At 22.4% G+C, this 25,478-nt stretch overlaps 1 protein-coding gene across 3 annotated transcripts in view; it reads right to left on the bottom strand.

Moving 5' to 3' along the window:
- The window catches only part of LOC129607644 (protein qua-1-like), a 70,911-nt gene extending 45,670 nt beyond the window's left edge, over positions 1–25,241 (bottom strand). Inside the window, exons 1-2 of one of the 3 annotated variants that reach the window (XM_055518778.1) lie at positions 25,109–25,241; positions 14,241–15,447 (exon numbers count right to left, since the gene is read on the bottom strand). In XM_055518778.1, the coding sequence (XP_055374753.1) occupies positions 14,241–15,039 (799 nt within the window). In that variant the 5' untranslated portion in view covers positions 15,040–15,447; positions 25,109–25,241. Of the gene's footprint in view, positions 1–14,240; positions 15,448–21,279; positions 21,453–22,579; positions 22,719–25,108 lie in introns of those variants that run through there. The other 2 variants (XM_055518777.1, XM_055518779.1) reach the window with 2 other exon arrangements.
- Positions 25,242–25,478: the final 237 nt, after the last annotated feature.

Raw genomic sequence — 25,478 nt, 5'->3', positions numbered from 1 at the left:
ATTATTTAAGAAATTTCATTTTGTAAATTAATACACTACTCCTAAAAGTATGCAAATTTTTATTAATATCGTTCTTAACATTAATAAATTCAGATTATAAAATAAATTGAGATTTAAGTTCAAAAACTTCATTGCGTGGCCAAAAATACTAAAAAAAAAATCGCGCATCCTTCTTCATTTTCTCTTAATTTCAAATGGGAAAAAGAAAACCAAAATCATACTATAAAAATTTATAAATTTAATTTAATACATTCGCATGCTTTCTATGTAGGTATACAAAAAAGAGCTCTGCATATGTTACCAATTCATAATCACGAACTTTTTTATTTTATGTGCACGATGATAGCACAAAAAAAAAAAAGAGAAAAAATTAACAGACAAGTCATGTTTAAAAACAACATGGTAATTTTCATTTTTTTTTTGTTAACCTCACAAGTAGGACATTAAACTTTTTTAACAAACCAAAAAAAAATTAGTTATTTCCTAATTCTATTCTATCTCATACTAATTTTAACCTCATTACTAAAGCGTTCCAACAATATTTTGTGTAATTTTTGTTTTTTTTTTGGATTTTCCTGTTCTTCCTTTTTTCGTTTTTGTTTTTTTCTTTGTGTTTTTGTTCTTTTAACTTCTTTTGTTATTTATTGTTAGTTATGGGGTGGCATTTAATTTAACATTTTCACATATTAAAAATTCTTTAAGCGTACAATGCTAAAAATAAAAAAAAAATTTCGCTTACATTCGTGCATTTATACACATATGTGTATGGTATGGTTATATGCATATATATATATATATGTATATATATACAAAATATGTACGAAAATAGATATAGAATAAATTGAATGGTCTCACAGCATGATAACAATAATAATAGCAATATGATTGAAAGATTATGAGCATATACGCATATTTTATAATGGATTTTTGTCTGACGTCCTTAAATTTTTTCTCTTTTTGCTTTCTGGTTTAAACATAAAAGTTGAGTTCGTATATGTATAAAATTTGCCACACGCGAAATTTGATATTTTTTTTCTTTTTCTGCATGTATGTATGTACTTTACTCTTCTAACAAAAAAAAAAATAATAATTTATTATTATTTTAGTGTGCGTGTGTATGTGAGTGATTTTTTTTTGTATACACGCGTATTTGAATAAATTTTCTTTTTCTTCTTTTCTGAATTTCTCTTTTTTCCCTATTTATTTTGTAAAATTTCTGTCAAAATCATGTATGAGTATGAGTAATTGACAATGTCCTTTTATAATAATCTTCTTTTCTTTCATATTTTCTTATACTTTACTTGTTATTTTTTTTTTATTTTGGGTTTTTGTATATTAAATTTTATGCGTGTATTATACCTTTGTATAACTATTCAGAGAACACAATAGAAATAAATATGATGACACGGAAAAAATATATTGGTAAACCTAAATACTATGTGAGTAATCTATGGTTTTTTTTTTCGTTTTCCTTTTCTTAATGTGCTATGTTGTAACATTTTACTTTATTTTCATATTTTAACTTAAGCAAAACTCACAATATCTAATACGTACTCACAATATATGTAATTATTGAGCGGAGTATTTTTATACATTGCGACATTTTCGAGAACACACATTCGTTCTAGAGTAAGAAACAAAAAAGAAAACGAATTTCTCTTATGCGTTTAAGCAGAAGAACAAAACAAAAAAAAAAAAACTGTTCACCAGTAGAGAATAATAACGATTAAGGATAACAATTTTAACTGCCGTAATATGATTTTCTTTTTTTGTATTTTTTTATTATTTTCTATATGTACTTTTCTTTTAATTTAATTTTGTTTCTTTATTTTTTTTATTTTCATTTAGTTTGGGGTTTGTTTTTTTTTTTTTAATTCTTTTATACTTTTTAATAAAATTTACTATCCTTTTACTAATAAAATGGCGAAGAAAGGGAGAAAACCAGAAAAATATAAAAGACAAAATCAAGGAGAATAAAACAAAAAATATTCTTTGATGACAAGCACCTTGTACTCGTACAAAAAAAATATAAGCGTGCAACTAAATTTTCCTCTTTTTTTTTTGTTAGTCTTTTTTTTTTGTTATAGAAGAACAGGATAAAGGCAAGTCAGAGTACAAAAACACGAAAAAGAAACCTTAACAATAAAATTAACTTAAAAATACAATGTTCGTTATTATATAAAATGATTTCTCGGTTGGTTGGTTGGTTGGTTGGTTGGTTAGTTAGTTGGTTGGTTATATGGTGCTTACCCTTACTTTCATTTTCACAGTAAATTTCCTTTATTTTCGAAAAATTTTCTACTCACATTTTGCAATTCACTTCTATTTTTTTTTCTTTTTTATTATTTATTATGTAAGAAAATTTTATTCTTTTTATTCTACACCCTGATACTGAAACAATTTTTTTGTATAATAATTTTATTGGAGTAGTTTGAGACCGGAGGAGAAAGTAACCTTATATATATGCAATGAGAACATCGTACCAGTTAAAATTTTTCACGAAATATAAAATCGTAAAATTGAATTTTGCCATGAAAAGAATAAGATTGTTAGCAAATTTTTTTTTCGTTTTTTGTTTTTTCGTAAAAAGAAAGTTTTGTTAAGAAAATTTGTACACCAAAATTTTTTATAATTTTAAAAAGTTTTTTTTTGTAATTTTTCTTTGTATAAAATTAAAATTTGATTGTTTGTTGGTAATGGTTGTGCTCTCGTATATAAAAGGAGTAGTCACATATAAAATTTGACACGTAATATAATATTTTTAGCATTCACAATACATTGATGTCATACTTTAGAATTAATTTATAAAATTTATAGGGAAAAATAGGGAAAAAACTTTCTAATAAAAGATCAATTCTATAGATTAAATTTTCTAACCTAAAAGATCTATTGTGTGCCCACCATGAGCGGACAGTGACCCGCCTAAAACATCCCCTCGAGACCCGCATTTTTGATGAATCCGAACAACTTTTCCGAGGTAATATCATACAACGACATGCCTATCAGCAACTGCCAGCCTAAGCTTCCCTTACCCTTATAGATCGGCGCTCCACACTTATTGAGAAGGTACATTGGAGTCCCCTCCCACCCACCAGCTCCCAGTCCAAATTTGTTTAGGTATTTTCTAAGCTTGTAGTGTTCTTTTAGGAACCTCGTTGAGAATTCTCACATGATTCCTCGGCATTCTTTTGATTGCCATTCAAAACACTAAAAGCAAATACAATTTTTAACTAGAAATACTTTGCAGTAATTTGATATAATGTGAATATGCAGTGCATTAAGACACTGGAAATAAAAAGCGGAGACCTTTTAACTCGCTTTCCCGTTAACAATCACTGTAAGTATAAGTACTTAAATTCCAAATTTAATAAATTTTCAAAATTACTAATTTAAAAAATTAAAATTTTAAATAGCTAGTACTTGATAATTGGAATTTTTTCATACAACACCTTATTTAATAAATTGCTATAGAAAATTATTCAAAATCTCATTAGCATACACCATATTGAGTTTTTGTTGTAATTAACTGGAACATAATCCTTGTTTTTGTTTTCCCTGCTTGTTCTGTTTAAAAAACTTAATAATTTATTAAAATGGGATTTTATCTTTTTTTTTTGCTCTTTTTAAAAACTAAAAATAATATCCTTTCCGTTCATAAGTACAAAAATTATTATAAAAAGTAAAAGAAAACAATAATTAACAACCTCAATTAGACACTTTAAAAATCACATTATGTGAAAACCGAATAATCCAGTAAAAATTAAACTTAATAATGGAAAAACAAAATGAGAAAACAAAATACACCATTCATTATCCTTACAATTTTATTTACATTAATTTGTAGATTTCCGTTTAATTTTCCCTTTTTATTTTTTGTTCTTTTTTTTGATTTGTTCTTTTCTCTCTCTTTTTGTATTTTTACAACGTTGTTGTTTCTCTCACCTTATTAAATTATTCCTGATTTTTTTTACTGTTTTGTTAAGCCATCATATAAGCTCATTAAAAAAAAAATTTTTTTCGCAATCAAAAATTCAATCTGTACAATATTATGTAAGTATACAGGTGAATTATAATAATAAAGAAAAAATTTATGTATTATGTGATCATATACTCAACATTTAATAGAGGTATGTAAGTGAGTAAAATGTAAAATAATGAAAAATGAAAAAATTATTGTGTGCAACTTTTTAAAGGGGCAATTATAGGATGTACTAAGTATGTTATAAATTTCTTCTTCTTTAGAGTTCTTTTTCTATTGGAGTAACACTTGTTTCTTAAATAATTTGCTGAAATCGGCTGAAAAATAAATTCCTAAATTGAATTGTGGCATTATTCAATCAAGTGTTATAGAATTAATTTTATGAAATAAATGGAGTCAGTTTTGATCGAATTAATTGAGGTATTATTCGATCACACTGTCATAAAATTAATTGTATAAAATAAATAAAAGTAGATGCTTTGAATTCTCAATTAGAGATCCTTAAATAATTTAATATAATTAAATGCCACAATGAGAGTAATAAAATTTAAAATTCTTAATATACGAAATCCGGAATTTGAGAATAACCACATTTGATATCTTGAACAGATATTGCTAACTTTAAATACAAGTTTCAAGATAACAATGTAGAATATCATATAACACAGCTGATATCTTATAAATGAACATTGACGGCTTTTAAAATTTCAATAATTAAAGAGCAACATTGTATGCTATCACAGTAGAAAAATATTTAAATTTTCAAATATCTTATTTGGATACGACATATGCGGGCTCAAATAAGAAATCTCATATATTAAAGGGCAACTACTTCTCTCAACTATTATCAATTTTAAATTCTATTAATTTTAGAATACACAATGCATTCATTTAATAATTTTCATTAATTACTACCAAATTCACTAATTATTCTAAACGTGGCTCAATTATTCTAAACGTGGCTCAATATTGGCTCATTATTTCGTATTGAGCATATATTATGTAAAAATGACAATTCCAACTGGCTAGGTTTCATTTAACATTTTTTACATTAATTTAATAACCTCAATTTGTTTGACTGCTATACAGAACAATTGTAAATTAGAAAATATTTTATTGCATTTGACATATTTAAGTTGATACTTGTGTAATTATCCTATAGAAATCGCCACTTAAAACTATAATACCAATCAAAAATTTAATTTAAAATAAAAAAAAAGTAAAAAGTCCTTTTTTTTATTCAAGTAAAATCAAAAAAAAAAAACAAAATAATAACAAAAGTAAACTGTAGCGCAGCAAGTAAAAAAAAAAAAAATTTCCCCATTTAAGGTGTGTTTTGTTTCATACTCAATGGTGTACTATTACGTAACACTCAAGAGGCCTTATGCAAGAAAAAAACGAAAAAAAAAAGAAAAACAGGAAAAAAATATGAAAAGGTTTTAACCGTTAATACCGCATAATCAGAAAAACTAAAAAAAAAAAAATTAAAAAAGAATAAAACTAAAAAACAAATTATAAAGTACAAGTGTAGTGAAAACAAAAAAGCAAATAAAAAAAAGAAATGTGTACAAGCAGGCTTACTTATGTACACAAACATTCATACATATGCACATACATATATTTATTTATCCTATACACACATATTTTATATTTAAAAAAAAAAAAAGCAGACACTTCCGTTCTTAATTCAAATGTTTGCACCTGTGTAACGCGATTTATTTATTTTAAAATATATTTTACACCTTTTTATGTTAACGTGGGTGTACATATACATATATGTATATATATGTATATTAATGTATTGTAGAATGTTTTTGATAATCATTGATAATGATCATAATAATTATAATTACTTTTTTTTTGGTAATTATTGCATTATTCTTCTTTTTATGTATAAAATCATAATTTAGATTAAAAAAATAAAATGGAAACCCTCTTCAAATTTATATTTTGTATAAATTTTAATATTGAAGAAAATTTTATTAAAAATATTTAATATTGTAATAATTAAATTAAAATTTTAGGCTTAGATTTAAAATTTTAGCCTTAAAAATCTGGGTTTTTTAGAAGAATTTCCAAAAAATTTAAAATAAAATATTTTATGTAATTTGGAACAAATATAATTTGTAAATGATTGGAAGTTGATTTTCGTTCCGTGTAGTGAATAAATATTGATTAATTATTTTTATTTCATTCAATCATTCAATAATTGCAGCTTCTAAATGTAAATAAAAAAAATCTTCTAATTTTAAATGTCTCTTGATCAAAAAATTCAACGAGAAAAGAAGAATTTTTTAAAAAATTAATTATAAAAAAATCTGTGCTTAGGTCTTTGTTATAACGTATATATGGTTATTAAGGCATTGAGACATTATGGTATACTTAGACTGAAATCTAATTTAGCAAAACAATTAATTGAAATCGGACAACTTTCTCAAAATTTCGAAAATCTAGCAAAATTTTTTATAAAATACAATAACAAATTTTAAATAGCAAAATTTGAAAAAATTAAAGCAATAAATTCGACAATGAATTCGATATTGTAAGTGGACTGCTTTTCAAGTATTTTCAAAAAATGATTTATAATCTTCATTGGTAATTTGCTAGAAATCATAAATTCTGTCTTAAGCAGCTTTGATTTATTACAACAAAACTATATTTTGAGCATAAAATCATTATACACTCAAACATATTGATTTCACCACATGTTAAAAGAATTTCAACTTCTTTTTATAAAAATTTTAAAATAATCAAAGTGAAATCAATCCAATTTCATTTATGGGATTTATTTTTAATAACACAAAACAAGAAACATTTAGATCCTTTGTAAATGTTATTTTTCTTTTTTCCATTTCACTTATACACACGCATCCCCACAATTATTTGAAAATAATTTATTTTAAAAAATAAAAAAAACAAAACCTCTTCAAAAGATTTTTTTTTTGTACTAAAAAACCTTAATCCATTATTAAACAAATCCATAATAAAAGAAAAATTACAAACGGATTTGCTATAAAAACAAAGAAAAACAAATGTAAATATTTTATATAAGTAGACATACATACACACACTTGCATATTATAAGTATTATCTACTTATATATTTCCACATTAAATCATAAATTTTTTTTTTATTTTGTGCAAAAAAAAAAATTGTGTTCTTTTTTTAGAAAATATTTTTTTTTTTTTTAATTTATAATAAAATGTATATAGGGGGAAATTCTATATTAATATAGAAATTCTATTCTCTATATATAAATAATAAATATTTCAATAAAATATTTTCAATATTAATATATTGTTGTTGATAACATTATTATTATTATTAGATAATATCATTAAAAAAAAAATTTATTAGCCTAAATATATGCAATATTAATTTTATATAGTAATAATAAGTTTATATAATTTACAATCATATATAATGCAATAACAGTTTATTATGTTGAGGTTTTTAATGAATGATCTAGTTATATATAAAATATTTTATTATAAAATATAATTTTAATTCATTTATGATTTCCTATAATAAATTATTTAATTCAATTACAAATTTATTATAGGTGACTATAAAGATAACTGATTCTACAGAAGTGATTATCGCACTAAATGAAATTTATTTGATTTATGTAAAATATTTTAGCTTTTAAAAATTAGTTTTTTTAATTATTTTGAAATTATATTTATTGATAGCTTAAAATTGAATAATAAAAGCCTAAAAGTATGTTAATTTGAATACCTTATATTTAGAGTATGGAAATAATTACATTAATTGTGTATTTTTAATGTAAAAAGTGAAATTCTTTTGTAATAAATTATAAGTCTTTTTGGTTATTTTAAACTTTTACTTAGCAATTGCTTTATAATAGTATATTACGCGCCTAAAAATATGTTTCTTCATATTACATAACGGTACTTAATATAATCGTTCCAATTGATTAATTTTTATGTAAAAAATGAATTTTTTTGTTTTTTATAAGAACAACTTTTTTTAGTTTTTAAATACATTAATTAAAAATATAATGCTGACCGCCTAAAAATATGTTATTTTTTATTATATCATTATGAGTCAATATATTTATATATATCATAATTATACAATTATGAGTCATTATATCAAATTAATTACGTTAATCCGGTTAAAGTTTTAAATTAATTGAGAAAGAAGGAAATTCTTAAGTAATTTTTTAAGAGAAACTAACTTAAGAAAATTCTTAAATAAGTAGAGCAAAATCTCTGAAATCTCCTATAATTTCTGTTCTCATCCAATTTCAACTGCAATTTCAATTAAGTAAGACTCATTACAGACACAAATTTATTTTAAATTGAAACATATCAGTCTTCCTAGAACTCAGGCAAACACTGATGAATTTTTCTATTCTTCCAATTGTTTAAAAACTCATGTAAGTTTTTGAAACAAATTTTTTTTTGTTTCAATTTAGCATTCATTCAAAATTACTTTCAAATAAATAATAAATACAATACTACATTAAATTTAATTATATTTTTCTAATTATTATCAAATAAAGAAAATTTCATCTTCTATTATACAAAAATATTTACGTTCAAAGAATAAATAGAATGAGAAAAAAATTACGATCAATTAGAAAAATCCTCATTTTACATAAACTATAATTTTAATGTTGAAAAAAAAATTATAAAGCTGATCCTAAAATATAATTACAATTTATTTTCAATTGTTTTTATTTAAAATAATAAAACAAGTATAATTTCTATAATTTTAATTCATAAATTTTTCTAAGTTTTATTTTAAAGTTTATGATGCCTTCATTTAATTTTCCCTTCAACTTTTTCTAAACGATTATTCCATTGCATCATTAAAATTTCAATTTATTCAATACAATATGTTTTAGTTTTATAAAATATTTATATAATAATGTATATATATATATATATATTTATTTTTAAATAAACATTGTAGACAATTATAATTTATATAAATTTTTCAAAAGGGAAAATTTTCTTATTCAAATATGAATTTCTATGAAATAGAAATGAAAGAAACAAAATACACAGCAAAAAATATTTTTTATTCGTACAAAAGTACGTACGTATACGCTCATTTACGTTGTCGTAAATCTTGTTTTTTTTGTAACATAAGTATTATTTTATGAATTCTTTCGTATGTAAATATAAAAAGCAAAATATTTTAAATTGCAATTTTGCATCATAAACTATGATGGAACAAGATTTTTGAATTATTTTTTATTTTTCCAACAACTTTTCAAAAAATTGTAAGATTCACAACCATCAGTGTGGTAAGCGACATACACGGTACGTCAAAACATGATTGCAATCAAAAATTTCCAGTTTAACTAATGTCATTCAAATATAAACTTAAGAATATGAGTGAGAGTTGTTTGCAATCAATTGCATCACCTTGATTGGAAATTTTGCACAATGAATTGGTAGTATAATTATTTTCTAAAATTTTCTTGACTCTTGTATTGTCCAATATTTCATTCAGAATACATCACTACTTCATGAAAAATTTTAAAGTGCAGCCAGCACTGGAATTCTAAAATAAAAATTCTAAATCGATTTCTTTCAAAAATTGTTATTTCAAAGGCTCTTTTGCACATATAAGAGAGAAACGAGGATAAGAGGAGAAAATCAGCTGATACCAAAAATTTTGACAACCGAATAAGAATGACATATGACATATGTCAAAAATTCTAATCGCGTTTTAACTAAATATAATTTGCAGTTCTGCAACACCTAATATTCTCTGCATATATACTGAAAGTCTCACAAAATTGATGAAGAAATTGCTCTAATTTTTAGAATTGTTGAAAAATTTCAGATCCTAAAATTTTAAAATCTTTAGTATGATGATAACACATACAGAATTATGTGTATTGTGTACAAAATTCGTACATACATAAAAATCGTATACAAATAAAAAAAATATTATTTCTTTTTTAAAGGCTCAAAAAGAATGTCTACATTATATTCAAAGAACAAGAAACTACAAGAAGACAAGCAGTCAAATGAACGCAATGAATTAAGATGAATGAATATACATATACATTGTATTGTATGCAATAATCAGAATATATATAAGTATAGTAAATAATATACAAGAGTATATGAGCTAGAAATTGTATAAAAATAATAAATTTTTTTTTCTTTTTGCTTACAATGCATGGAAAACATAATATTATTAAATACTTCCATTTTCAACATACATATATGTACGTAATGTAATTCCGTACCGAGAAAGGATGTAATGTTTGTATACTAAAGATTTATATAATATGTCTAAGCATATATCAAAGAATTATTACATGGAAATATTGTTATAAAATGAACAGTGAAGCAATCAAATTTTAGTACACGTAGAATTTTAATTCAAAATATTATTTGCAATTGTATTTGAAATTAGAAAATAATGACTAAACGCCGCATGCGACATAAATCAATAGCAAGTGAGGAGAGCTATCGCCAGCAATAAAAATAATACAATAAATCCACAAAATAGTCTATGTTTCGAAAAAGCAGCCAACTTCCCCTCTTAAATCGCAAACTTCTGCCACTATATGCTAAAATCACGTCAAATGTCCGGAGACTCTTGACTATTCTACCAAGAATACACACTGATGTTCCTATATTCCTCTTATTGTTCACCAATACAATCTAACCAGTTGGCCAAAAACAGAAACAAATAGAATATTATCCTCGAATATTTAAGCTTGTCGAGCTAATATGCAAATCTTTCTTGGACTGCTTATATGATTTTATAAATTTAAGAATCGCATGTGAACTGTATAAGCATAAAAAAAATTATAATTAAAGAGAACATTTTCTCTAGACTCCGATTTGCTTTTTGCTTATATTTCTCTGTTATCCGCATTTTATTTCCTTCCTTCCAAAAGCAAAAATTAAATTTTAATTTTGTTTTTCTTTTAGAAAAAAAAATTGTTAAGATAAATGTATGTTCAAGGAATAAAGAAAGAGTACCGAGAGATTTTTCATTTTTATTCTTTCTTTTTCCTATGTCTTATATTTTTTACGTTTCTTCTAAATTGATTTATTAGTATTTTCATTTTTATTGATAAGAGAAATAATTGTTATACTTGTATGAAATAACATATACGTTACGTGTTATACTTTTATACGTCTACATGTGTGTATATTTACACTCATATTTTCTTTTTAACATTTATTATGCCACAATATTATAAATTATGAAATTCTTGTGTGATTTTAACGATTATTTATGTTTTCGTATATTAATATATGATACACATAACCTCAAAAAATTATATATAACCTCAAAATAATCTCTAACCTCAAACTTTAAACAATAATAATAATTTTTAATACGCAGTGTTGAAATTTTTTAATTAAGTGTGATAGGTACCGCAAATATATAAAATTATATAGTGTTATACTATATAATAGTATGTTATATTAAATTATCGATTTATCATGTAGATGTCGTTTTCTCTTAGCATGTATTTCTCTGAACATAGAATATAATACTTAGAATATAATACTCAGAATATAATAGAATTATGAGGTGTACCATAAGCGAATTCTACAAAAGTTAACAAAAATATTAAGAGAAGAAATAATGAAATAAATTATTTTGCGAATTGTTTTTACGTTCCAGCCGTATAAGAGATTATGCGGGTATAATTGATAGAGTAGCTACGCACATTTATTCGCACACCAGACTATTGAGAGAATAGTTACGCACATTCATTCCGATAGATAGCTTTTTATTGTTATATTCAAAATATGTTTAGTTTTTTCTCCTATTTAATAAGAGTTTCAAAAACAAAAGATTCCATTCCATTTACAAACTACTCCGCATCAGATTACATTACAACATAAACCTTAATTGAAACCGCAAATAACATATTAACAAATATGTATATTCGTGTATAACAATTTCATCTTAAGTCAGTCCAAGTCATAATTAGTTACATGGTCTTTTATTGATAAAAAAAAATCTCAAATTAGAAATTTTACTGGAACGTGCCTTATTTGTTTTATATCGATTAAATCGAAAACAAGGACTTAGAAACAGTGCTCATGCAGTTCGATTCATAGTACTTCAATCAATAAAAATTAAAAAATTTTAAATAATGGTATAAAATAGAAGCAATTCCATTTTAACAATTTATTAAGTTGATCGATTACTTTGACTGTATGAATAACGTGATACTTCAATATCAAAATTATAGAGAATATACGTAAAAAAAATTCTGCCATACATAAACAGATTTTTACTTTTAAAAGAACCATTTCATATGGGATAATTTATGATTCGTGCCTCTTTATTCATTTTTTCTATTAAAATATATTTAAAAAAAAAACCCAAAAGACATAAGAGCAAAAATTCAATATTGTTATTATAAATAATGTGGTTTTGGAACGTGACAAATAAAATAAAATAGAAAAAAAAAATGTCAAAAAATTATTTGTTTTTGTTTTCTCCCCTTTTTCTTTTATTTTTATATTTTCTAATATTATTAATAAAAATATAGAAATGTCAAAAAAATGAGGAATGTCTATTTGATTGATTAAGAAATTGACCCATAATTTTTGAATTACATATACAATAAATATGGCGGCGGATTTACGTCATAACAAATTATTAAAATGACATGTTAGAAAAGAAAGGGTATAGTAAAAATTTTAATATAAAATTTAAGTTGACATAAAATTCTGATTATTATTCAATCATAAATCTAACAATTAATAAAATTATTCTTTTTATGATTAAATTGATTTTAAATTAAACAGTTAAGTAATATTTTTATATTTTCGGGAAAACTTAATATTTATATTCTGATTTTCTGATTGCTTTTTTTAATCCCGTAAAAAACTAAATATCAAAAGTAGGGATGCTGTGAAATTTGCAAAAAAATGCCATTTTACCCTTCCACTTTTAACACTCTTCAATTAATTATGATAAATATACAAACAGACGTTATTGACATAATATAGTTCAAATATATCTCACTAGGGGATGTAGTCGCGGCATATTTCAAATTTTACAAATTTATTTGACAGTATATTTCAAATTTGATATTTTCTAATAATTATTTACATTTTATATAGCGAGATTTCAACTTTATTTAGCGAGACTATGCTTTGTCAATAAACTTTCGAGATTGCGTTTTTCCAACACCAGTGTACCACGGTTTTATTAATTTAAATGTAATATGAATAGCTTAGAGTTAAAAAATGAAGCAACATTTTGCACAAACTCGGTATATTCAGAATAACGTTACCACTTATCTTAATTCCTCTTCCATTACGTATATTCGAATTTTAATTAATGCTCAACATTACAGCCCAACAAAAAATTTAAAAACCTCATTTTTCAAAAAAAACATTTTCAAACATTAAAAATTCATTAATATTTGTAATTTTTCTCGAAAACCTAATTATAAATTTACCATAGCCCAAACCTACTCGTATTGTCTACTCTCATTAACAATCTTGTATTTTTTTTTTTATTAGAAAAAATCAGTTTTTTTTTTGTTGTTTTTTAGAAAAAAAGTATTCATTTAAGACATGACTAACCAATTTTTTTTTTTTATTTTTGCATACCAATGAATTTTAATTTACAAAATTTTTCTATATATACACATATTTTAACACACATTCACATATTTCAATATTTAACCCTTTAAACCCCCTTATAAGTCCTTGATTTTTTTTTTCTGTACAAGTATTGAAGAGTACCATTTAAGTCTAAGGGTATATTTTTCGAAATTACTTTTTATGAATAAAAACGCTTGTTAAAATATGTGAAAAGACGACCTTAAAAAAAATATTCTAAAAAAATAAAATGGAAGCAAATTTCTATAACCTATCAGAGATTGAAGGTTAATGGTTTCAATATTATTCAGATAAATGAATCTCTTTTACTCTCTCCTACCCTCCTGTTCTTCTCCTTCATAAGCCCTACTACATTATCAATTAATATTATCATTTCCTCCATACAATTAATTAAAAAACAGTAATATGTAAAGAACGAAAAATTTATGAAAGAAAATCAAATATTCTTTGCACGAAATAAATTGAAATATTTTGCAAAAATCGAGAAAATATTACATAAATGTATGAACAAATAAATGCATACATATATGTATGTGTGAATATATAATATTCAAAACACATAATTATTGTACCTGACCATATGATATTGGAAAAATTCTAATTATTATTTTTTTCTTATATTTTTTTTTTTTCGTAATAATATTAATGAAAAAATCACTTACCTTTAATTAAACGTTGCAATATAATATCCTTATGTTCATCAGAATGTGGTTCACTCAAAATAATTAATAAATAGCAACCAGTTAATGGACTTGGTGGACCAACACCAACTAAACTAGACAATCCTTCAGATAATAAACCGGGATCAGTTGGTGGACCACCGGTACCACCACCAATACCACCATCTTCAGTATTTAAACCACCTTCAGCATCAGTTTCACCACCATCTGTTTGTCCACCATCAGCTGGACAAGCAGGATCATCATCAATTGCATCACCATCATCGGTATTTTCTTGATTACCATCATTACCAACATCATTATTAATATTACCGTCGCCATCACCACCATTACCGTTACCGCCACCATTACCGTTTTGTTCGCCGCCTTCATTAGCTTCTTCAGCTGCATCAATATTAGCATCATTATTAGCACCGTTAGTTTCATTAATGGTATTATTACCAGATGTTACAATACCATTTTCATCACCATGTTTTCCGTCGTCACCATTGCCGTTGCCGCCGCCACCATTACCATCACCATTACCATTATCATTTTTAGAGTTTTTCTCATCACTTTTCATACCATCATCATCATTGTTATTAGTAGCTGCTGAAGATGCTACCATTTCTTCAGCTGATGAAGCAGATGGTGCACCAACACCATTTACAACTGCACCACCATTTCCATTCACTGCTCCTGCTTCGGCTGCTGCTGCTGCCGATGGAGTTGTTGCTCCATTATCAGCTGCTGCTGCTTCTTTCTTGCTACCATCATTAGTGGGATTGATTTCATCCCCCATCACAGAAAGTTTATCACACTTTTGACCAAAAAAAAAATTTAAATTAAAAAATTCACTGGTTTTTTTTTTCTGTTTTACTTTTCTTTTTCTATTTCTTTGCTTTTTGGTTTGTTTTTCTTGCTTTTTTTTTGCTTTAACGCTTTTTATGACCTTTTAACTGATTTTTGTTAGTCAAAAACTTTTCTTGTTTTTTTTTAATTCTTATTTTTCTTATATATATATTTTGCTTTTAATTTTTAATTGTATATTTTAATAACTTGTTCTTTTACTTGTTTTGTATATTTGTATGTATATAATTTCAATGTTTATTTTAAAAATTCGTATGTTTATTTTTAATTAATTTCTTCAATAAAAGTTTTTATTTAAATTTTTCTTTTTCTTTTTGTTTTTTTAAAAACTGAGAGAAATCTGAAAAAATTAAATTAATTTTGTTTGAATTATTTTTGTGAATTAAGTATAAGGAAAAGAAAAAATGAGAAATGCTTATATATTTTGTATATAACAAAATAATTAAAAAGGATATAATGTTATAAAAATGGTCCTGCCTGGCTGCCTGCCTGCCTGCCTGCCTGAACCTGATTTCAAAGTACCACTTTATACTCTTACAATTTTAATATAATTAAAATATTTTGTTTAAAAATAATTTTCTAAAAAAAATTTCAAAACTGTTATACAATATACTAACAAACTATATATATGTTATTATATACATGGATTAATTTTGTATATTTGAATCAAGTTATTTTGAACTTTTCAGATGCGTTTAATAATAAAGACTACAAATATAAGGAAAACTGTAATTATTATAATTTTTCGAAATATTAAAAACTCCATAGAAAAAGTACACAATTTTGACTTTAGATTTTTCTTTATTTTTATGGTTTTTAAATTTTTCTTTTGAAATGCAATTATCCATGGAAAACTCTCTAGTTGCATCTATTTTTTAGCTATAGCTGGAAGTCAATGAAACTTGAGTATATTTTTTTTTTTCGTGTGTTATTTTCATAGTTCTTTTCTAATTTTGTATTCTTCTTTATTCTTATATAAGTTTTAATGAGTTTTTTAAAAGTAAAACGAGTATCCATAAAGTGTCATTTATATTCTTTATCAATGTATTAATATATAATAGAGGAAAATTGAATAAAAAGGGTAGTTACTTGAGCGCTTTTATAATAGAATGCACTCTATACTTTCAAAAACCAAAAAAATCTACTTTGGATTTTTTAAGCAAAAAATTAACGAAAAAGTTACTTTTAAAAAATTAGTGTAAAAAGTAAAAAGTTTATGTATAAAAGGATCTTTTATAATAGTATAACAGTTTTCAGACACTTGAGACCATTATTACATAATAAACTTTTTACTGAAAAAATTACAATAATTATAAAGTCGTTTATCTATATTATGAAAACTTTACTATGAAAGCATATATTGTTCTGAAAAGAATACAAAGTACGAGTATAGATTAAATTTTCATACTATATACTAATAGTATACTACTAGTATATAAAACAATAACGTAAAATACTATAATAGTATTTTGTTAATAGTGATACTAAACTTAATTATTTTTTGTTTTAATACTAAATGAAAACTAAAGGAACTATTAAAACATTTTTTTCTTAGTAACCAAATACGAAAAAAGGACTAATTACTAAAATAGTAATCGGAATACTTAAAAAATATTAAATATTTTTAAAATAACGTACCATTGAGAATTATAACATGTAATATTTATATTTACTTAAATAGTATATAAAGAGAATACTAAAATAGTAACGCGTACTAAAATAGTACTAAAACCAAAATTTTCTGTTAATCATCAAATGCAAGAGTATACTAAATGTTTAGTATTTAAACAAATTTTTAATACTGTTTTTGAGAATACTAAAATCATATAATTTTCATAGTACTAAAACGAGTACTAAAAACTTAAGCATGTTTTTCACATAATTGAATATAAGAACATAAAATTTTTAATATAGTAAAATCAAGCAATTTTAAACGTTTTAAACGGAAGAACCCCTTTCTATATTAAACCCTTTCTATCAAATTTCTAATAGGCACAATTACAAAGTACATAATTTCCTAAACTATTTTTGTATGTCGCCGTAATAACAATAAAAATAAAAAGAAATTTGTTAACCAAATAATCGTAAAAAAATTTTTTTTTTTATTTTATTTCCAATAATTAAATATTTATTATTGAAATCAAAAAAAAATTTCGTATAAGTAGAAGGCAAAAATCGATACAATCAGTCAAATCTCAAATAAAAAGAACATTTTCTTTTCAATAACACAAAAAAAAAATTAAAAATCCAAAAATATTCAAAAGTATTGCATATAGACAAAAAATTTTTCCCTACATGAATTATTTCTAGAATTTTTTTTTTTTTTTTTGGTTTTTCGCAAAAATTCATTACTTTACATGGCATTTTCATATATTTTTTTTTCTTTTTATTTTTTGCTCGTCGTCTGGGTATTTTAAAATTTTCGTCTTTTTCATGTCATGTTATTTTCATGTATAATATTGCGTACACATACATTTTTTTCAGCGTTTTTCTCATATTTTCTGTATGTTATGCATAATTTAAATAGAAAATCAAAGTGAAATACATAATTTTAAAAGCAAAATTTTATACGAGGAAGAAAATAATGTAAGAAAGAAAAATATCTCTTCTCTGTTTTCCAAATTCTTGATGATATTTTGTTGAAAATCAGGAAAAAAAAAACAAAATATTTTTTAACCGAAAATAGAATTTATCTGCCATCCTCAAAATTCATCACTTATACATTATGTACCTTTTATAATAAATATGGTTGTTGTTGTTGTAATAATGAATATATTATATTGATCTATATAAATGTTATACACTGGTATACTTGAAGTAATATTACTCAAAATATGATTTAAAATACATAATGTTCATATTTCATATGTTTGTATGTATATATCGATGAAGTAATTTGGAAAAGCATGGAAAAAAAAAATTTCCTAATCAAAATTTTTCTGAAGAGTTTTTTGTAAATTTTTTTGTTTCTGTATTTTTTTTTGGAGAAAATTTATTTTTAGTAAAAATTTTCTGAAAAGTAAGAAAATAAAAATTAAGAAACACGCAAAACTGCAGAAGAGGATGAAATTTATTGTATATCATATGAATAGTATGCATGACATGCCGAATTACGTATATTATAAAAAATAAGAAAAAAAAGGAAAACAACAAAAATTCAAGAAAATTATTTTCTTCTTATGGTGAAAATTATTGAAAAGAAATGTAAAAATAAACGATGGCAATTAATTTTATTTTTGTTTGTTGTTATTGTTTTTCATGTCGTTTATAAAATGAAATTAAGTCGAATTATTTTTTTGCTTTGCAAATTTTACTTAATTGCTTAAAAAAAAAAAAAAACAATAATTTTTTGAATAATTTCAAAAGAAAAACCAAACTAATTATGGTTAGAAAAATCAATGTAAGTCGACAAAAAAACGTGTTTTGTAAAAATTGAATTGAAAATTTGTGATTTTTATGCTATTTATTCATAAATTGGGAACAAAGTGAGTTACATTAATAAATTTTCGACAGAAAATAAACAAAACTACAATGAAATCAAATTGTCCGAAAGAGCTTACCAAATTAGATATGAAAATTAAGATTTTAAGAACATAAATTTTTAAACTTATGCCTATAATTTCGAAAATAAGTGAGATAATACAACCATATTTATACAGAGTATTTATTACACTATAAGAAATTTGAATTTGTAATAAAATGAAAAAGTCAAAAATTTGACTTTGACAGTTTTCGCTCTTAATACCATAATATTAAATCTTAATTAACTTTATTTAAAGCGAAAAGCTTATTGTTCATCATTCATTATATATAAAAATACTTTATAAATTTTTATAAATGAAATACCTTGAATTTTACCTTTAACTAAATTAAGTAATTTTAAGTATTAAATTTTCATTAATCAGACAGTAAAATTTGTAGGGAGGTTCAAAGAAAAGAAGAAAAAAAATTTTTTTTTTAAATTCTGAAAATCAGCTTTGTAGTAGATAGATAAAAATTAGCAACCTACGTATTTTTACAATTGTTTATTATTATAAATTTAAATTTTAACACCTACATTAATATTTTATTTTGTCTCTATTGAAATGAACACAACTCACACACACAAATTGTGTTGGATTTTTTTCTTTATAGAAAAGAACATACAATTTTGTCGAGACAATAATTCTTTTCCTTTTTTTTCTCTCTCAATTGTTTTATGTAATGCTTTTATTTTGATACTTTAAAAAGAGAAAATTTAATAAAATACCTTGAAATTTTGTATATGAAATTTAAGAAAACTTTTTCAAAAAAATTTTATGTGAAAAAATAATATTTTAAATAATAAAAATAATTTTATATTATTTTTGCATACAATTAGGGGCAGATCTTATATAATGAAGGAAGTGTGTGTGGGTGATAAAATTATTATATTTAATTATAGCTGTTGTTTTCCTATATAATTTTAAAATTTACTTAGCTTCAAAAAAATTGCATACTTTTGGGAGAACATTTAAAAAATTTTCAATAATACCTTCTTTATTATGTATGTTTATTGCAAAATTTCGCTTAATATGTTTTTAATATATTTTAGACATGAGTGTTAAAAATTTACAAGAATTTTGAAATATTACATAATTTTTTCGGTCCTTATGTTTGGTGTATTGTCTTTCTCTGTTATACGGTATATTATCCAAATTGGGTATATTATCCAAATTTATAATAATATTATAAATTTATTAAGAATCAATTGATTCTAATCTTACATAAGAATTTACGATATAATTAATCACAAAGGTTTACTTAATATTTGAGTTTTAGAATCGAATAAAATTTATGAGTAAAATTTTATACTGTAAAACTATAAGAAAACATTTTATAACGTAATTAATATAAAAATCTAAAAATTTATCAGAAATAATTTTCAATTCAATTTTCAATTATATACGAATAGTTTCTACATATACGAATAATTTCAATAGAATTTATAACATACAAATAAGTATAATTGATCTTATATGCAAACCATATAATATGATCATATGTTTTTTATCGTATGATATATATATGATCAATATAAAATAGTATCCAATAAATATTCTAATATGTATGTTTTGTTGAGCAATATTCAATGCTCAAGTATAATATTATTGGATATTGTACTTGTGTATTGACATAAATAACAGAATATTAATAAATTAAAATATTTTTTGCATAAATTTAGGCAATTTTACTTTTTTAAATTATTAAAATTTTTGTTGATTTTGTGTTTGTTTTAAAACTGAAATTAAATTATATTGGAAAACAGTTCTTCAAATTAAAATTTTCATTGTGAAACGCTATTCAATTAATAAAATTCAAATATACAAAATTAATTTAATGATATTTGAGTGAGAATATATAAAAAATTGTAGAAGGTGCAAATTATAAAATTTGTGCATGAATTTTTAATAATTATAATTCTACAAATATTATATAATATGTATGTATGTATAAAATTAATTAAGTAACATATGTAATATAAATATTATATTTTTTTAAGGATATTTGGATCAAATATAATTGGAATCTAAACAATAATTTAATTAAATTATTTAATAATCCTTTGTATTTCCAAAATTTTAACTATGGGAATTTTTTTATCCTAAAACTTTCACAAATTTTTCTAATTCCATTTAATTATTAAAATTTAAATTTTCTTTTAAAATTTAATTTGTTTAATAAATTTTTTCACTGATCTTAACGAATTTCAAAAAAAAAAAAAAAATATTTTATAAATATTTTATTTTTTTATTATCAAATCACAGCCTCATTATTATTTTATTTTCCTTTTGTTTATTATTATTTTATTCCTTTTTTCATAAAAAATTTCAAAGGGAAAAAGTGTCCTTTTCATCTTTATTCTTATGAAAATCTGTGTTTTTTTTTTTTTTATTTATGAATCCGGTTATTTATTTATCCTTTCTTTATTCCAATTTCCATTTCAACAACAGCAAAACAAAAAAACATATATTTTATTTAATTTATTTAAAAAAAAAATAAATAAATAAAATTTATAAAAAATAACAAGAAAAAATAATTATAATAAAAGAAAAAACGTTATTTTTTTCTGTTCTTTATCGTTTTCTTTAATGTAATTTTCTTAAAAGACTTTATATTATAAGTAGAAGAAAAAATCAGAAAATTAAATTACCGTCGTCGTTGCAGTTCTCGATAAAATCGTTCTTGTCTTCGGGTTTGTAATTTTTTTATAACACTAAAATTCTTTTCTTTTTATTTTAGCAAGAAAAATTTAAAAAAGAAAAATTAAAAGAATACTTAGAGACTTCTTTTACCAATTGTGTCAAGACGAAGACTTTAGGCTATATAAAAAGGACGAAAATATATTGTATAATATAAAAGAGTACAATGTGAACTATAGAAGAAGTCTACAATAACTATGTAATAATCCTCAATCCTATATAAATGATATACAAAAATATGTATACATTTTTGAAAGGGAAAAAAAAAGCCGAATATAGAAGAAAAAAACACGAAAAATAAGAATGAAAAACACGAGCAAAATATGGCCGCACCCGAATTTAATTGTCCTGCATTTTTCTTCTATTATTTTTTTTTATTTTTTTGTATTTTGTTTTTCCTTTTATTTTATTATATTTTCTCTTGCTTTGTATTTATTATTTTATTATTTTAATTTTTTGCTTTTGTTATTTTTCCTTTAATATTAGAATCACGGTGCTTAAAATATTGTAAATAATTTTTTTGGGAATTGCAAAGAAATTTATAATAGAAAGGATAAAAAGATTAATTTTTTTTTTCTATTTTTCTGATTTTTGCATATTTGTTTTTGTTTTATTTTTTTGTATTACTATTTGCGGTACGAATATATTTTTTTTTTAATTTTAAAATTTTTTCCCGAATTATTAAATTTATTTTTATTATATTTTCTTTAAATGAGATTTAACAAATTGTAATCCATTCAATTTTGAGCTGATTTTTGAGAAATTTAAAATATTTTTATTTTATTTTTTTAATTTTTATGTTAATTTAATTGACAATTGAATTTCTTGTCATTTCAATATTACAAACTCACAGATATTAAAATTTAATTTTCAATTTTTAAATTTTTAATTTTTATATTTGATATTGGAAAGCAAAGGTACTATAGTAGTTTTATACTTCACGGCAAGATTTCAACTGAATTTCTAAAATAAAAATAAAAATTAAATTTTGTTTGAAATTTAAATTTCTTCTTCAATATTTTTTGTTTTTTTTTTTTTTTATTTTATACTTTTCCAAGGGATATGTGTTTAAAAATGCCGAACAAAAATAATAAAAAATTTTCTTTATATACTTGTATGTATGCACATGTATACAATTAATTTCTTTATATATATCTTAAAATATAATTGTATAAATATGTATTTTCACATATATATATATATATGTATGTATGTATGTCAAAAGGAAGATATTTGAAGTATTATTAGTACACTATTATTTTTATATTTTTGATTTTTTTTTTTACTGTCTGTTTTCAATTTTGACTTCCAATATTGTTTTTCTTTTTTTTTGTTGTTGTTGTTTTTCTCAATTATATTATTATTATAACCATATAATATGTAGATATATTAAATATATATTTTAATTTTTTATTTTTAAGTCAAGCGGTCACAATATATGATGACGGTGAAAGCTCAGAGTCGACTGAAATTACCGAAGTGATTATTCTCGAAACGATATTTCTTTGATTTCAAATATATTTTTTAATTTCCTTATTTTCCAATATACTTTATTTTATTTATATACATACACACACACACACGAATATATGTGTTTATAAATAGGAATATAATTTGTAAATGTATTAGTATATATATATATACATATATACAATATTATATAAATATATACTATTAAATTTAATTTGTTTGAATGTATTGCAAAAATGAGTATAACAAAATAATTGTAACTTGGGTGTATAACAGTAAATTACGATAAAATATTTCAAAAAACAAAAGAACAAAACAAAAATTCGCATATGCATTGTATTATTTACTTATTTCGAATTCGAAAAATAAAATGAGAAAATAAGAATAAAAAATAAAATAGAATTTTCTCTAATTTCGAAAAACTAAATACATTTTAATAATTTTTACATAATATAATATGTGTATAACACTACAGTAAAAACTGTTATTACATTTACAAAATAGTAATAAGGATATATTAAATTAAAAATAAAGAAAAAATTGAAAATTTGTATGTGTTATTTCGTAATTTTAATTCAATACACAAAAATATAACAGTTTATAATTTAGGTGTGTTCAACTACTATATACCGTTAATAAAATCAGATAAAATGTATTTGTGTTTGTATATGTAACTAAGTGTAACTAAGGTGTGAATTTGCAATAACGGTATACTATATAATAATATCTATATAATAATGTATATAATGAATGAATAAGAGAAAATATTGAACTAGCACAATAAACTTATATCAGCTGAGGTTAAGGAGAGAACAATTTTTTTTTTTTTTATTATTATTATTTTTCATTTTCTCTACCTATATACACATATATACATACGTTATATTTTCATTTCTTTTTTTTTTTGTTGTATATACTATTTTGTAATCTCTATATATTTTCGAATTTCGAAAAAATTTCACTATATTTTCGAAATTCGAATTATATATTTCTGTCTTTTTTAGTTATACATAGTATATGCAGATAATTTTTTTAAACTATAATTATTCAGGTTCAGGGTGAGTTATTTTATTTGATATTTAACTGGTAAGCAGAACGGATGTATAGCTAAAAAAATATATAAAACTTATTTTCCATATATTTATAAATATATATATATATATATATATACATGTATATATTAGTGGGAAAATTCAAAATCAAAAACAAAAAACTGAAAATATTGTAATTCATATACATAATAAAAACTGGATTATAAATACATATAGAACATTTCGAATTATTTTCGAATTTGTGTTCGAAATCATATGATTTTTTAAATAAAATTTTTTTTATTATATATAAAAAATGATTTATAATGGTTTTTTTTTTTTTTTTGCAGCAATAAGGAAAGAAAAATTATGCGCATTAAAAATTTTCCTTTTATAATTTTATATAATAAAATGAAAAAGAGCGAAAAATGTAACATTAAATTTGTGGAGAAATTTTTGATTTCATTGAGCACAATTATACATTCGAAGAGAATTTTTTTTGTTGTATATTGCATAGATAGAGAAATGCATTTTTATTAACTCATCATTTTTTTATTACTCTGTTGCTCTGCAAATATTTTCTGCATATTATATTAAGTTTTTACTCTCATTTTGAACAATTTTATATAGAATGAAGAATAAAAATAATAATAAAAGAGATAAATATAAAATTTTGTAAAGAAAATAAAAGTTCCGCAAAATATGTTATCTCTTGATTTTTTTTTTTCATTGTGTGTTATGTATTTTAATTTGATATATACGTTCGGGTATACATATATATCGGAATATATGTATACAAAATACGACCCTATTTATTTTCTGTATTACATATTCAATTCGGTATAATGCAAGAGTATATACAGAATACATTTTATACAATATATACATATTTTATAACATAAGTAGGGTGTAAAACATTCGAATTTTTTTGTACAAGTCATTCAATTTTTGCAGAAATTAAAATATATACACATGTATATCCGAATATATAGAGTATAAAATAGAATTATTATAAAATTCAATATCCTTATATGATATATATAGTTATATATATCAAAATTATATAATGTATGAATATGTACGTATATAACAGATAATTTTTTTATTATAATATAGTAAGTAACTACACTAAATTCAATTTCTCAATATTTCGATTTTTCCCAAGAAATCAAAAATTTTCCTTTTTGTATTTGCTGCAATAAATATATGAATTTTGTGTATAATTTTGTGTATATAAGTATATACATAAATATATATTTTATTAAAAAATTTAATTTACCTATTTATACTTTCAAATTTTATATAGTTTGTTATATATATATATATATATATATATTTAATGCACTTTACCCTTAAACAAAAAGACAAAAGCAAATGGCCAAAAATGAAAATTTTTTTTTTAATATTTTTTTTATATAAGTTTGTTTTTTGTTTGCAAAAGCACTTTTAATATAATTTAAACTACAAAATTTTTTAAAAATAAATTTTTATTATCCTTTGAAATTAAGAGAAAAAAATGTATATATATATTGGCAAAATTTGAATTTTAAGCGCAAGATAAAACAAAAATAAAATTTAAAAACAGTATAATTTTTTTTTATTATTATGATTTTTTTTTTTTTATAAAAAATGGACTTTTTATTTTTATT

This window comes from Condylostylus longicornis, unplaced genomic scaffold, assembly GCF_029603195.1.
Source record: "Condylostylus longicornis isolate FDR11 unplaced genomic scaffold, ASM2960319v2 ptg000028l, whole genome shotgun sequence".
Lineage (NCBI taxonomy): Eukaryota > Metazoa > Arthropoda > Insecta > Diptera > Dolichopodidae > Condylostylus > Condylostylus longicornis.
Note: the sequence above shows the minus strand (reverse complement) of the source record. Positions and strands in the feature narration are given on the sequence as shown.